Below are 15457 nucleotides of genomic sequence, written 5' to 3'. Positions count from 1 at the left end.
GGTGTTTTTTACTCACTTTTTATCTCTCCCACAGCGTGTAGCAACAGCACGACTTTAGATCATTTGAACACATTCGCCAAAAGCCACTGAATGGATTTCTGCAAAAATGTAAATAGCACAGGAGTCCTCTTACATTAGGGAACTAAACAATAATTTTGATCAAACAGCCATGAAACTGTATTTTCGCTCTCCCTCAATTACCTATGCACATCAACAACTAATACTAGCCATAGTAAGATGAGCTCTAATCTAATGAGGGAACATTAGATAAACGCTCTCAAACTTTTTCAGCTAGTTGGCCGTCAAAATTGCCCAGATAAAAGTTGGGGAATAGTAGCCTGCTTGTCCTTCTGCAGCTTACCTGTCAATCCAAGCATGTCCCTACCCACGTTTTGACTACGGAATGGGAACTGGCCTGTCCACCCTTTTGATCGATGCCAAATACATTTGACAACTAAGAGATATGCTAACTGTGGATAACAGTCGTTGAAGTTCAGCATAGCTAGCTAACCAAATAACAGCTGCAGCATCTCTAGCTGTCGCCAAAGAAAAACAACATGAGGAGGGAAAGCCGGTCACTCGCCCACTCCTCCAATGAAATCACGGACCAGACATTGCCTATTTGTTTTTAGTTTTCTTCGTGCATCTGCAACCCAAACTGAAATATGGCCTTTTATAATGTCCACTTATGTACATAGGATGCTGTCGCAATTTAGCATATTAAAACCAGAGATAAATCATATTATTCTAGCCGTGGTACTATGATTGCAGATGTGCACAATATGCTGCAACCAATATCAAAAAGTATTAACTCCAAATGACAACTTAGCTTTGGATTGTTGTAACATTTCAACTTAAAACATGTTATTCCTTTTTTTGCACTGCATGGATCACCGGTGCAGTTGACTGCAGCACTCAAAATACTGTATATTGTAGTTGAGTAGCCAGGTTACTGCTCAAATGTTGCTGTAATAGGCATACATGTAACTCTTTCGTGTTGTGTTTTGTTGAAGGTTTAGTTTTTTAGTTAATCATTGTCAAGCTTTAAAAACCCGAAGCCAGACTGCAACATTTGAGAAGCCTAGCCTGGACTGTGGCATGTCTGTCACTTCCCCCCCACGCTGCGCACTGTAAACCGGACACACCAATGTGAGCACAGCCGGCTATAATTTCATAAAGTAAATGACAGCTCGACTCATTTACTCGCTTGTGTGTTCTAGGGGGCCTTGTGTTTGCCACATGTACGATAGGCTATTAGCCACGTTATGACTGAATTGGGATCATTGCCCTTGTATTGACATTCCCAGCCTATTGAGTCATTGAAACTGAAACGGTGCATCCCGAATGGGTGGCGGTAGCAAACGATGTACCAGACCAGCTGTCATTTACAACCTGATAGCAATATATTTTGGACTACCAAAAAATGTATTGGTGAATTATATTAATTATGCATTGAACTGCATTCATATATTCTGCAAACAATGCCTTAGGTCATGTATTTTTTAGTAAAATATAACCTATTTTTAAAAGGTCTTGTAAAGTTGGTTATGAAGCATGACTGGGAATTTGATATTTTTGACTGATGTGATTGTCCGTTTGTTTCATATTTGCAAAGTAGTTAAAAGGCTATCAGTTCCACTGTAACACTGCCATAAATATTAATAACTTCCTAATTTGTTGGATATTATGTAGCACTTTATTCAAGTACATTTAGTTATGTACAGACAGGACATTCTGCACTTTAAGGCTGATCTAGCAGAAGGCAGCAGAGACCTTGCATTGGTGAAGAGTTTGATGCTCTGTAAAGACTGATGGCAACATAATCCAAAGGCATTATTAAAACGATAAGACATGCTTCTTCTGTATTGCTCTTTGTGATTTGATAATAAGTGTTTCATGTAAAAATGGTAGATAGACTCGAGGACAAATGTTCCTTTCAGAATGGACAATGAAGTGGTATTCATTTCTATGGGGATATTCACGGTTCTAAAAATAATGACACATACTTCAAAAACATAAGAAATCCCTTAAAAACCCAAGACATAACATGTACTGAAACATTTGGCTAAAGGAGAGGTAGTGGATAATTAAATGTACAAATGTGAACAGAGCAGAAGCTACTTTGGATTTAAACTATGGAACTGAACCCTATATGGGTTGGTTTCCTAGACACCAATTTAAGCATAGTTCTGGACTAAAGCACCTTTTCCAGAATTTCCATTATACATTGAACATGCTTTTAAGTCTCGGACTAGGCTTAATCTGTGTCTAGAAAACTGTCCCTATAAGTCTGAATATAGTGAATATAGTTGGTTCAGAGTTTGTTTTCATATTTCAACCTGCGTGCCCTGATTGCGTCTGGTGTGGGTGGACAAAATCAACATGCCCACGATGGCGCACGCACGGTCTGGTCAGCATGTTAGAGTGCCTCCACTTTAATGATGTTGAGCTGGGTTTCTTGTGGGGAGACTGTGATGTCTGAGTCCAGGTCAACAGAGGCCTGGGTGGGGACCATGCAGTCCTGGAGAGCTCCCTCTGTGCTGGTGCTGGGACCGTCTGTACTGTCTGTTCCTCTATAGGACTGTGTGTAAGTGGTGGCGTAAGACTGTGTGCATGAGGGCATGTGTGTTTGAGTGTGTGGCTGCTGTGTGTAGGCTGACGAGTAAGGCTGTGTGTGCGCCAGCGTGTATGTAGGGGTGTGTGTGAGCAGGAGGCTATCGGTGGTACTACTGCTGCTGCCCGTCTGGAAGCCGTTGATGCCATGGGGGCTCTGTCTGGACAGTTTGAAGGTCTCTATGGTCTCCAGACTGGAGCTGTCCATCCCGTTGTAGCTGGGCTGGGCCTGGCTGCACTGAGCATACCCTCCTTGGCTGAAGGGGAATGTGTCCTGGCAGTAGGAGGCAGAGCCTGAGGCAGGTAAGACCGGGGGTGGGGGAGTTTTGGGATGCTGTCGCTGCTGGTGAAGGCTGGTACAGGGTGCCTCCAGTCTGGAGGCTAGGGTCTGCAGGGTGCTGAGAATCTGCTTCTGGACCTGGGTCTGCTGGACCTGCTCCCTCTCCAGCCGGTACTGCTGCTCCACCAGCATGCGCACCGCCAGGCTCAGGCTGTGGATCTCAGAGCCCAGGGTCTGGACCTGCTCCTGGAGACCCCCACCTCCACCACCCCCTCCCCCGCTTCTCCCTCCAGCCTCCTGGTGAGCTGCCTGCTGAGGGCTGGGGTTCCTGTCTCTCCTGAGAAGGCCCTGGTTCATGCCCTGGCTCCCAGGGCTTTGGAGGCGGATGACAGGGCTACTACCCTGGGAGGTGGGTGGTGGTGGGGGGTTGGGGAGCCGGATGCCCACACGGGGAGGAGCAGGGTGTGGGGAGCGGACAGCTTGGCCACCGACTCTCTGCTGGAACATCTGTCTGGGAACACTGCCTCCTTGCTGGCCATCCAAATTCCTCTGCAGAGTACAAGTCCATTGTAACATGGGTCAGTTGTAACAGGCTAAATATATAAAATTAAAACCTACTTAGAAAGATGTTCCATGTGCCAATGATTGGTTAGTCTTTACATAACTATGAAGTTTAATTTAAAAACAAATTTATCCATCAATCTTTGGTTTCATTGACAGATTTGTTTTGAGGCCATGTTTTAAAATATATTTTTGCTGCCCCTCTATTTTCATTATTGACCTTTGGAACATTCTCTATGTATCGACACATATTTTATCAGTAAGATCAGGCCTTTTGATTGGTATAGTTGATGACAATAATCATGTTTTTTCACAAGGCTCCCATGACTGGGGTTAGTTGTTGTAACTCATTGTTACAACTTACCCCTTTACCTAAAATTATATAGCTTTTAAACACATTAACATATTTATATCAAATGTCACTTCTTTACAACAACTTTGGCAATGCAACAAACTATGATAAAACCTTTGAAAAAAATGAAAAAACAATATATATTTTATTTGAACGTTAATACTAAATTTAGTTTTATATATAGTCAGCTATTCAGTTTCTGGTTTCACTAAGACTAGGGTTGAGTTATTGTAGGTTTTGGGGAAGCTCCATATATCATCTCTCTTCTGTGGTGCCCAGTGTGATTCATTTCTCTTGTGGTCTGGTGTTCTCAGCAGAGGGGAAGAGCGAGATTATTTTTTTTGTATTTACTTGTGACTATGGCATCTCACGTTCATTCGCTTTCCATCAGAGGAACTGTTAGAGTTATGTCCTAAGGAACAGCTGTTGAAGATTGCTTAACACTACAAGGTTGAAATTGGTGATAAATGTCAAATTCTTAGGTTGATATTGAAGGCCACTCTGGAGTGGTATTCTTGAAGTTACCACTGGGGCAGCTTCTGCCGAGGACTCGCCATCTCCCCATTTCATTACGATGGCGGCACCATCTGTTAGCCCTAGTATTCTTTTTGAACAGCAGAAAGAACTGCTTCTGTTACAGCTAAAGTATGAAAAGGAGTTGCAATTTAAACAGGATTTGGAGCGTGCAAAAATAAAGCTGCAACAAGAGCGGCTTGAGTTGGTTAGGGAAGGAAAGATCTCAGGAGAGAGTTTGCTCTGGGAAGTTGACCTAGATTTACCTAGGGGTTGTTCCTCTTTTGGTCGTGCCCCGGACACATTTGATATTGTTGGAAACTTAGTTCTTTTCATTGTTTGAACGTGTTGCTGATGCTAGGAGTTGGCCTGATTCTAACCGTCCTTGTTGGTCCCCGGTTTTATGGGGGGTGACGACCACCCTCCCACTCTGTCTGCCAAATTCTTTGCTCTTGTTTTCCTTAATAGGATGTCGGTGGGAGCCCGGGAGGGTCTTAAGCGAAATGGGACACACCTGGGCTCAGGTGTGTCCCGGGATAAATACGCCTCTTCCCCATTCATTGAGACTCTCTCCATGCAGACAGTTAGACTTTGGTTGTGGCGGTTTTGTTTGCTTTGGCACCTTTCAACACACCTCATCACATTTATGCACGCAACCACTCACACTACCGACTACACACACCATTGTTAATTGTATTTAGTTCAATTAATAAATATATTTTGTTATTCCTTATCTCCACGCTGTCTCCCTTTTTGTTAGGAACTTCGAGCCGGTTTGTGACATTGAATCGGCACTATTTATAATAATTGTGTATATTATGGTGAGTTTCCTTCGCCTTGTACTCACCACTTGAGTAAGCCTCTGAGTGACTGGGTCATAGGACTGTGGTTGATCTGCTGCCACAGGTCTCTGAACATCAGAACCAGAAGCATTAGACTGTTCTCTTCTCAGCAGAGCTGCTACTTGCTGGTAGGACTGATAAGAAGAGTCTCTTATCTGGGGAAAAATAAAGATCCAATCAAAGCCTAGACATTACATGACCACAGTAATAACACCTCTCATGTGATCATTTGTTTCAACCCAGGGTTGTTCAGAAAGTGGAAACATTTTGAAACTGAGTGTACCGTGTGGGTACTACCTTTTAATTTTTTAATTTTTTTTTTTTTTTTTTTACCTTTATTTAACCAGGCAAGTCAGTTAAGAACACATTCTTATTTTCAATGACGGCCTGGGAACAGTGGGTTAAGGTGCAGAACGACAGATTTGTACCTTGTCAGCTCGGGGGTTTGAACTCGCAACCTTCCGGTTACTAGTCCAACACTCTAACCACTAGGCTACGCTGCCGCCCCAGACCTGAACATGTACAACAAAAAATGCCATTTCTTTTACTGAAACATTTGAAAAGGATTATAAAATTAGAGCCTGGTTACCAGTCTGTTTCTGCTACACTCTACTCCTTGCCAATCATTGACATGCAAAATAAGAAGTGTACAAGGAGTGGAATGTTAGAAAAACAGGTTCTGGATGTTTATGTAAATGAAACTGTTCTGAAAGATTTACACAAGCATGTAGACTCCACCATACTACAGCCCTTTATCGTCTTCGCTTATGAGATCTTCCCCAGGCTTTCAAACAGAGCGTGAGAAGCCTGAGCGGTATACTACAAAGCAGGATTAATGACTTAGTCAGCAACTTGAAATAACGTATTTTTTTAGACAGATAAGCTTGAAATGGGCATGGTCTAATTGACAAACAAAAACATCTACCTTTAGATTTCTTAATGAACCAGAATGTCAGTTCTGGTTTATCAAAGCTAGCTGGCTAACTCATTGATCACACTTTGGAGTATTAGGGCTTCCGAAGCTATCCCCAGGCTAATTGTGCAGAGCGCATAAATGCCGAGGCTCGTTGATGAACTCAATATGCTGTACTCTGTACAGGAACATAGGCCTAATAATATCCATTTGTACACTGCAAAATGACCTGAAGTAATCCCAAACCGATATTGTATTTGACAATATCAGAATGAAATACCTCCATTACATTGAGACACTATCACATCTCTATTTATTGGTCTGAATATTTGGGAGCAAATTTTCTTATATTTTTCTGAAATTTATATTTTTTTAATATAAAAAACTGTAGGCCAAATACAATTGCTTGCGGCCTCAATTTGGCCCACCAGTCGCCTGTTACCAACCCTTTCTGTATATATCTACTCAAACTTGATGTCTCTGCACCCTTTTTGGTCTTAGTGAATCACACGACTATGAGACGTGCCTACCTTTGCTCTATGAGACAAAGCCTTATCCAGAAGCCTTTTGCGTGCTGCCAGTATGGGGTTAGTAGCTGGCGAGGGCGTGGCTCTCTTACGCATGTAGGCGCCTGTCACAGTCACAGCCGCTGCTCCTGCGGGTGGAAGACCTCTCTGTTGAGAGTTCTGAGCCAATGATGTGACACTGACAATCTGGATGTCCTTATCCTCATCCTCCTTCTTGTTCCCTTCCTCCGGTTTCTCTGTCCTGTTGCTCTGTCCTCTGCTGGCGCCTTCGCTTCCTGTCCCAGACGGCCCCTGACCCCTGACCTCAGGAGGATTGGAGCCAGGACACTGCTTGGCGAACTCTGACGCTGCAACATAGCCTGCGTGGCGTGACGCCTCCCTCAGTAGATTCCGTATTTGCTGGTCGTTCCAGCCCTCCCGGCTTCCACCATCTCCCCTCCCTGCTCCAACCCCAGGTGTGGTCTGTGGGTCTGTGGCTGCAGCACTTTCACCACCCCTCTGAACCTTCTTCCTCTGGAACTCCTTGAGGTACAGGTAAATGGCTTGGGCAGACACCCGGATGTTCTCCAGCTCCAGCACCGCCTTGATCTTGCGGAAGCTCAGACCCGCCTGCCGCAGCTCCACCACCTTGCGCTTGGCAGCATCGTCCAGACGGCCCATGGTGGTCACTCACTCCAGGCTGCTCCACTGGAAGAGCCCTTCTCCAATCGGGACTTAGAAGTAGTCTATCTGTTGAGAGACAGAGAATTCACTACTAACTGTACTAAATAGGGCATTTGGAATTATACTTTCAAACATAAATACATTAAGCTAGTGTAGTTAAATTGATCAGAAATCACACAGATGGCACCAATTCTATCACATAATCGTATTCACATGAAACCTCACATTGATAGCTAGACTGACATTAAAAGCAATTTAACTTGTGAAGGACAGGACTCCAGACAAAATTGACTGATTATTTTTGGCAAAATACATAAATGATTAGCTAGATTTAGTAAGCTAAATAACCATAATAAATAAGCCAATAGAACATGGCTGGCAGTGTATCCTAACCTCTGCCACAGACTTCCACCTGAACTAAGCTTGGATGCCGTAGCGTAGTCTATCTTCATTACTCCACCGGAACCAACAGTCTAGCATCAACGTTGGGACAGTGTACTGTCCATTGTCTAGCAAGTAAATATTTTAGCTAGATAGCATCAAACCTGTCCCACAATGTGAACACATAGCCTAACGGCCCTACCTCAACGTTGAAAAAATGAAATTATTTGATCTAAATAGATAACTAACGTGAGCTAGTTCTAGCTAAGAATATTTGATCGCGGTGCCAACTCACCTCAATACGATTCTGCACGTTTTCAGCTCATTTGAAAATGACCCATATCGTTTCCTTTAGTGTGCAAGCTAAATCGCTAGGGGAAAACATACATTTTTAACAAGTAACTATTAACTAACCTTACTGGTAGAACCAGTGGTCGAGGGTTGATAGCTAGCTAAAGATTTTCGTATGAATGTTGACCAAAGAGAAACAGTGTAAAACGTCATTTAGGCGACCACGTCATCATTACGCGTCAGATTTAGCACAGCGGAACGAGTGGTTGAGCCTGCATCTGACTCGAACGAAATGTACGTATTATGGGTTTATACAACTATTTCTATTCCATGTTATGATCTTCTCAATGTTGACCATTTTGGCATTACATTAGATACATTTTAATGCTTGAGCTACATAAACAGAGCAGGGCACAACGTTGCTAATTAGCTATCGTTTCTGGCCTCGCTTGTTCTATGAATGGAGGAAGGCAATGGCGGTAGCATAAACGCAACATATAAACAGTTAGTTTGAAGATGAGGAACTTAATAATAATGCTGTTCTTAACTTCCATATTTTTTTCACTTACTTAGGGCACCGTCACCCACAAAGCGTAAGGAGGAGGAAAAGTCAAAGGACAGGGGAAAAGAGAAGACTGCCACAAAGGAAGGGGGGGACAAGGAGAGAGGCAGGGAGAAGGGCCACAAACGACGCAGTGCATCCACTGGGAGCAGCAGCAGGTGAGATGCCCCCAATTGCTCTTTCAGACTCTGTACAGTCTTTAACTACCTCAAACAGTGCTTTATGACACACTAGCTAGGTCTTTTCACGCTAAGCCTTGCTGGAATGCCCTATGTTCCAAAGTGGGCCAAGAGTTTAATTGGACATGAATTTCAGATGGTACTTCCCTGTTTTACTCAGTTTCCTTCGATTGTGTTCCTAATGAACACAACCCTTGTTGCTGGCCTGTTTGTGTATGTATATCTTACTACCCAGCTCCAGCAGCAGCTCTGGCTCCAGCTCTGGTTCCTCCAGCGGTTCTAGTTCCTCTGGCACCAGCCGCTCTGGGTCTTCCCGGTCCAGCTCCTCCAGCTCATCTAGTTCCTCTGGGTCACCTGACCCCAGCCGCCGCCGCCACGACAACCGCCGCCGCTCCCGCTCCGCGTGAGTACCAGCTGATACATTGTGATTGTGGTCCTAAACAGTGTATGTTCATTGGGAAATTCCCTGGGTTCACATAGTATTTGAAATCGTCCAAATGTTTTATCTTCGTCTAGGACAATGGAACCAGTGGCACACACTGAACATAGTTGAAATATGTCAAATACTATTTGAACCCTAGGTCTGGTTGAGAATGCCATTTTATCATGATCAAAATGGTTCAGTTGTGGGAAAAACTACAAGTTTGTCCCGCTTTAAATAGTATCTCTTCACTTCGTAAACTCTCATGGTTTTGTAATGACTGTCCATTGTGCTACAGGTCCAAAACACAGAAGAAGGGAGATGACAAGGAGCGAAGGAGAAGGAGCCCGAGCCCCAAGCCCACCAAAGTTCACTTAGGAAGACTGACCAGAAATGTGACCAAGGTGAGGGACTACACGACACGGCTGTTGACATGGGGCGGGGGGCGGCAGGGTAGCCTAGTGGTTAGAGCGTTGGACTAGTAACTGAAAGGTTGCAAGTTCAAGTCCCCGAGCTGACCTGTCGTTCTGCCCCTGAACGGGCAGTTAACCCACTGTTCCTAGGCCGTCATTGAAAATAAGAATTTGTTCTTAACTGACTTGCCTAGTTAAAAAAAAAAAAAATAACAGGCTAACAGTGTTAGCGGTTAGTAGCAGTTGTGTATCCTCTCATGATCTCACAATTTTGCAGGGTGCTTGGAATTGTCAATATTATTGTATTGAATTATGAACTCTTTGAAGATATCCGGGAGAAGGCAGTTCTGGAGTTAACAGAGTAACTGGCCTAGAGTGAATTCTGAAGCACCAATTGTATGTTAGGCTTACAACATGTTCTTTTACAAAATAAGCCAGGAACATTAGGGGGTTAGGTACTGTGGCTGTAAAAATACATATTATTGTTGTACAGTGGATAAATAAAGATGTATGCACACACACATTACCGGTCAAAAAGTTTAGAACACCTACTAATGCATGTGTTCTTTATTTTTACAGTTTTCTACATTGTAGAATAATAGTGAAGACATCAAAACGATGAAATAACACATGGAATCATGTAGTAACAAAAAAAGTGTTAAACAAAGCAAAATATATTTTAGATTCTTCAAATAGCCACCCTACCTTGATGACAGCTTTGCATACGCTTGGCGTTCTCTCAACCAGCTTCACCTGGAATGCTTTTCCAACAGTCTTGAAGGAGTTCCCACATATGCTGAGCACTTGTTGGCTGCTTTTCCTTCACTCTGCGGTCGGGCTCATCCTAAACCATTTCAACTTTTTTGAGGTCGTGTGATTGTGGAGGCCAGGTCATCTGATGCAGCACTCCACTCTCCTTGGTAAAATAGCCCTTACACAGCCTGGAGGTGTGTTGGGTCATTATCCTGTTGAAAAATTAATGATAGTATCACTTAGTCCAAACCAGATGGCATGGCATATCGCTGCAGAATGCTGTGGTAGCCATGCTGGTTAAGTGTGCCTTGAATTATAAATAAATCACTGACAGTGTAACCAGCAAAGCACCATCACACCACCTCCTCCATGCTTCACGGTGGGAAATACACATGCAGAGATCATCCGTTCACCCACACCGCATCTCACAAAGACACGGCGGTTGGAACCAAAATTCTCAAATTTGGACTCCAGACCAAAAGACAAATTTCCATCGGTTTAATGTCCATTGCTTGTGTTTCTTGGCCCAAGCAAGTATCTTCTTATTGGTGTCCTTTAGTAGTGGTTTCTTTGCAGCAATTTCGACCATGAAGGCCTGATTCACACAGTCTCCTCTGAACAGTTGATGTCGAGATGTCTGTTACTTGAACTCTGAAGCAGTTATTTGGGCTGCAACCTGAAGTGCAGTTAACTCTAATGAACTTATCCTCTGCAGCAGAGGTAACTCTGGGTCTTCCTTTCCTGTGGCGGTTCTCATGAGAGCCAGTTTCATCACAGTGCATGATGGTTTACGACTGCGCTTGAAGAAACGTTCAAAGTTCTTGAAATGTTCCGTATTGACTGACCCTCATGCCTTAACATAATGATGGACTGTTGTTTCTCTTTGCTTTTATGAGCTGTTCTTGACATAATATGGACTTGGTCTTTTACCAAATATATATCTTCTTGTCAATATATATCTACCTTGTCACAACACAGCTGATTGGCTCAAACACATTAAGAAGGAAAGAAATTCTGCAAATTAACTTTTAACAAGGCACACCTGTTATTTGAAGTGCATTCCAGTTGACTACTTCATGAAGCTGGTTGAGAGAATGCCATGGGTGTGCAAAGAAAAAAAAAATATATATCTATATATTTATTTTTTTACTTTTTTTTGTTACTTTTTTTTGTTTTTGGTTACTACATGATTCCATATGTTATTTCATAGTTTTGATGTCTTCACTATTATTCTACAATGACAAATAGTAAAAATAAATAAGAAGCCATGAATGAGTAGGTGTTCTAAAACTTTATATATTGATATTTTGGGATATGTAAAATCTATTTCACAGCGGTTTAGATGGTACCCTGATTCTCTACACTATAGCCTACATTGCTTGTTTTGTCACAAACTGAAATTAGTTGATCATTTTAGTATTTTAGCAACTATGTATAGCGGAGTGATTTCTACATATTGAGCCTTAAAGTAAAAGTGTACTTATTCTCTTTGAATGGGTTGTATGTCGAGACCATGCCATCAGAGATACATGTTGGAAGTCCATTTTTATCTTCTGTTGAACAGGACCACATCCAGGAGATCTTTGCCACCTACGGCAAGATCAAGATGATTGACATGCCAGTGGAGAGGCTCCACCCAAACCTGTCCCGGGGCTACGCCTATGTGGAGTTCGAGACTCCAGAGGAGGCCCAGAAGGCCCTGAAACACATGGATGGTGGTACGAGGGCATCTTGGGCATGTTCATTAGGCCACAGCGTAGTATAATGTTTTGCAAATGAAAATGAGCAATTCTTATTGGACATGTTCAGATGGTTCCTCTTGGTTTCTGGTCGTTTTGTGCCTACTGAACACAATCTTGTAGACTGTAACAATAACAGACCCGGTACATACTTTTTTGAGCTACAAGTAATACATTCCCATTGTAGCCAATTAAACCTGGCTGTTGCACAAACAGCACGTGCCTGGAGATTAGCTGTGAGGGGCTGTTTAATTTTCTCCCAGTCGATGCATGACTCACGAAGGGTAAACGCTGAAAGTGGTTTGTGCTTCGTCTGTGATGTCATCTTCCGGTGGAGCAGCTAAAAACCTACAATGATGGCGTTGTTTCATGCGAACACTACGTCCCCAATGTATCATCTCAGTGCAGAGCCTAACCTCTTGTACTGCTGGCTAACCCCTTGTACTGCTGGCTAACCCCTTGTACTGCTGGCTAACCCCTTGTACTGCTGGCTAACCCCTTGTACTGCTGGCTAACCCCTTGTACTGCTGGCTAACCCCTTGTACTGCTGGCTAACCCCTTGTACTGCTGGCTAACCCCTTGTACTGCTGGCTAACCCCTTGTACTGCTGGCTAACCCCTTGTACTGCTGGCTAACCCCTTGTACTGCTGCCTAACCCCTTGTACTGCTGCCTAACCCCTTGTACTGCTGCCTAACCCCTTGTACTGCTGCCTAACCCCTTGTACTTGTAACCCCTTGTACTGCTGCCTAACCCCTTGTACTGCTGGCTAACCCCTTGTACTGCTGGCTAACCCCTTGTACTGCTGGCTAACCCCTTGTACTGCTGGCTAACCCCTTGTACTGCTGGCTAACCCCTTGTACTGCTGGCTAACCCCTTGTACTGCTGGCTAACCCCTTGTACTGCTGGCTAACCCCTTGTACTGCTGGCTAACCCCTTGTACTGCTGGCTAACCCCTTGTACTGGCTGGCTAACCCCTTGTACGGCTGGCTAACCCCTTGTACGGCTGGCTAACCCCTTGTACGGCTGGCTAACCCCTTGTAAACCCCTTGTACGGCTGGCTAACCCCTTGTACTGCTGGCTGGCTAACCCCTTGTACTGCTGGCTAACCCCTTGTACTGCTGGCTAACCCCTTGTACTGCTGGCTAACCCCTTGTACTGCTGGCTAACCCCTTGTACTGCTGGCTAACCCCTTGTACTGCTGGCTGAACCCCTTGTACTGCTGGCTAACCCCTTGTACTGCTGGCTAACCCCTTGTACTGCTGGCTAACCCCTTGTACTGCTGGCTAACCCCTTGTACTGCTGGCTAACCCCTTGTACTGCTGGCTAACCCCTTGTACTGCTGGCTAACCCCTTGTACTGCTGGCTAACCCCTTGTACTGCTGGCTAACCCCTTGTACTGCTGGCTAACCCCTTGTACTGCTGGCTAACCCCTTGTACTGCTTTGTGTCAGTCTGAAATCTCAATGTCCTGGAGTTTATATACATTTTAACAGAGGTGTTTCTAGTATGACTTTGAGGTTTGTGCGTCTTTCTGTTGTTCCCAGGTCAGATTGATGGTCAGGAGATCACCACCTCTGCCGTGTTGGCTCCAAGGATACGCCCTCCCCCTCGTAGACAGTCACCCCCACGCAGAATGCCCCCACCTCCCCCCATGTGGCGCCGCACCCCACCTCGCATGAGGAGAAGGTCAGTGTTGGCCCTGGTCTGATGGCCCGAGCCCTGATGGCCCGAGCCCTGATGGCCCGAGCCCTGATGGCCCGAGCCCTGGTGGCCCTGTTGGGTCTGATGGCCCTGTTGGGTCTGATGGCCCTGTTGGGTCTGATGGCCCTAGCCCATGTTATGGTGACCTGGACGTCCTGGATTTATAGTACAATACTGGTAACAAATACTTGGTTCAATCACCAATTTCAACAGTAATTTGAATCCCCCAATCTGACCTACTGTCCTGAGAACATTACTGTAGTGTTTAATTCTCTACTCCTAGTGCCTCTCTAGCTCCTTGTCGTGTAATATGTTGACCTGTTGATAGTTTCTTCAAATGACGCAATATATAGGTACTTTACTGACACACAAGTGATGCTTTGTTTACCTGCAGGTCTCGGTCACCAAGGAGACGGTCCCCGGTGCGCCGACGCTCCAGGTCCCCGGGGCGCAGACGTCATCGTTCCCGCTCCAGTTCCAACTCCTCACGGTAGAGGAACAACGCTACCCCCCTGCCCGCCCACCCCAACAACCCAGGGTGAATGTATTTTCCATGATTTCTTGCATCCTGTCTCTACCTTAAAATGCATTGGAGGACAAAATCGGAATGTTCCTTCTCATCCAATGTGCTTTGAGGTGGCGAGAAGAGAGGATGAAAGGAATCAAGGAAATACAATTTTTCTGAAGTGAACAGTCGTTGTTTTGTTTGTCTCATTACGCTTTTCCAGTTTTCATTTTAAGGTTCCCAAACAGTCGTTCAGATTACTTGTTGATCGTCATGTCCTTTGTTATCCAATCAGAGCTCAGGCTTTGTTTTAGTACTAATGATTTGCTCAAGATGTGTAGCCTGTCTTTTTACCACCGTGTACTGATTTTGTACATGCTTTGAAAATAAAAAGGAAGAAACTTCAACCTCAAACTGTTTGTCAATTTCTGTGGCTTCTTTAAATCTATATGCCAGCCTAAGTTTATTGACTAGCTAGAGACACATTTCTATATTTCGCCATATAAGAAAAACATGCACACATTTAAAAACAGTACTCTACTTGTCCTTTTATGAATAAAAAAGTCTAGCACAAGTAGCCGTGTTTCTTTTGAACACTTTACACATTTTTGGATGACACTAGTGTAGGAGCAGTGTCATTTCATACAAGCGCACTTGTTTCTACAGTTCCTCGCCTCCGATCCTCAATTGCCTTTGACCTTTTTCAAAAGGAGGAGAGTAGAGGACATGAGGAAGGGAGAATATCTCATTGAGATTTTCCCATCGTTAGTGTAGTAAAGTTTAAACTTCTCCAGCAGAGGGCACTATCTTCACATACGGGTGGCAGGTAGCCTAGTGGTTAGAGCGTTGGACGAGTAACAAATGTTTCAAGATCGAATCCCTGAGCTGACATGGTAGAAATCTGTCGTTCTCCCCCTGAACAAGGCAGTTCCTAGGCCGTCATTGAAAATAATTTGTTCTTAACTGACTTGCCTAGTTAAATAAAATGTAAATAAATATACAAGTGGTTTATTTTATGCCAGCTGGGTATTCAGTCGAGCGCAGAACGGTTTGTACCATTCAACAGTCTTACTGGTATGTTTGCTCTTGTTCAGTGGGTGTGACCGGATGTGACCTGTTCGATATGGGTGTGACCATTGGAATCTCAAAACGTATGCAGCATGTCATACTAAATCGCCCTCTGGGCTATATAATCACATCGTTCTTCAACTGATCGTTCAGAACTGTCCGTTATTGTTATTGGGGAAA

General features: G+C 44.1%; 2 protein-coding genes across 4 annotated transcripts; one reads left to right on the top strand and one right to left on the bottom strand.

The window, feature by feature from the left end:
* Positions 1-1944: 1944 nt before the first annotated feature.
* LOC124000109 lies at positions 1945-8165 on the bottom strand. 3 transcript variants are annotated; one of them, XM_046306248.1, is made up of 4 exons: positions 7941-8165; positions 6605-7326; positions 5167-5316; positions 1945-3442 (listed from the first exon to the last, which is right to left on the bottom strand). In XM_046306248.1, exons 2-4 carry the CDS (start codon positions 7259-7261, stop codon positions 2420-2422), a joined length of 1830 nt encoding a protein of 609 aa, XP_046162204.1. In that variant the 5' UTR covers positions 7262-7326; positions 7941-8165; the 3' UTR covers positions 1945-2419. The 3 variants fall into 3 exon arrangements, with proteins under 3 accessions (XP_046162204.1, XP_046162203.1, XP_046162205.1); XM_046306247.1 differs by having other exon boundaries at positions 6605-7330; positions 7941-8164; XM_046306249.1 differs by having other exon boundaries at positions 6605-7330; positions 8060-8155.
* LOC124000110 (RNA-binding protein with serine-rich domain 1-like) lies at positions 8070-14616 on the top strand. Its single transcript, XM_046306251.1, has 7 exons — positions 8070-8230; positions 8510-8656; positions 8913-9080; positions 9397-9502; positions 11829-11982; positions 13548-13689; positions 14099-14616. Coding segments are annotated over exons 1-7 (819 nt in total). The 5' UTR covers positions 8070-8228; the 3' UTR covers positions 14199-14616.
* Positions 14617-15457: the final 841 nt, after the last annotated feature.

Source organism: Oncorhynchus gorbuscha, linkage group LG16 (assembly GCF_021184085.1).
Source record: "Oncorhynchus gorbuscha isolate QuinsamMale2020 ecotype Even-year linkage group LG16, OgorEven_v1.0, whole genome shotgun sequence".
Lineage (NCBI taxonomy): Eukaryota > Metazoa > Chordata > Actinopteri > Salmoniformes > Salmonidae > Oncorhynchus > Oncorhynchus gorbuscha.
Note: the sequence above shows the minus strand (reverse complement) of the source record. Positions and strands in the feature narration are given on the sequence as shown.

Coding starts and splice junctions, on each gene's coding strand:
- LOC124000109 (XM_046306248.1), bottom strand. CDS start 7,261: ATGGGCCGTCTGGACGATGCTGCCAAGCGCAAGGTGGTGGAGCTGCGG. Junction 5,317..6,604: donor CTTTGTCTCATAGAGCAAAG/GTAGGCACGTCT, acceptor ATTTTTCCCCAG/ATAAGAGACTCTTCTTATCA. Junction 3,443..5,166: donor CTCAGAGGCTTACTCAAGTG/GTGAGTACAAGG, acceptor TGTACTCTGCAG/AGGAATTTGGATGGCCAGCA.
- LOC124000110 (XM_046306251.1), top strand. Junction 9,081..9,396: donor CGCCGCCGCTCCCGCTCCGC/GTGAGTACCAGC, acceptor ATTGTGCTACAG/GTCCAAAACACAGAAGAAGG. Junction 9,503..11,828: donor TGACCAGAAATGTGACCAAG/GTGAGGGACTAC, acceptor TCTGTTGAACAG/GACCACATCCAGGAGATCTT.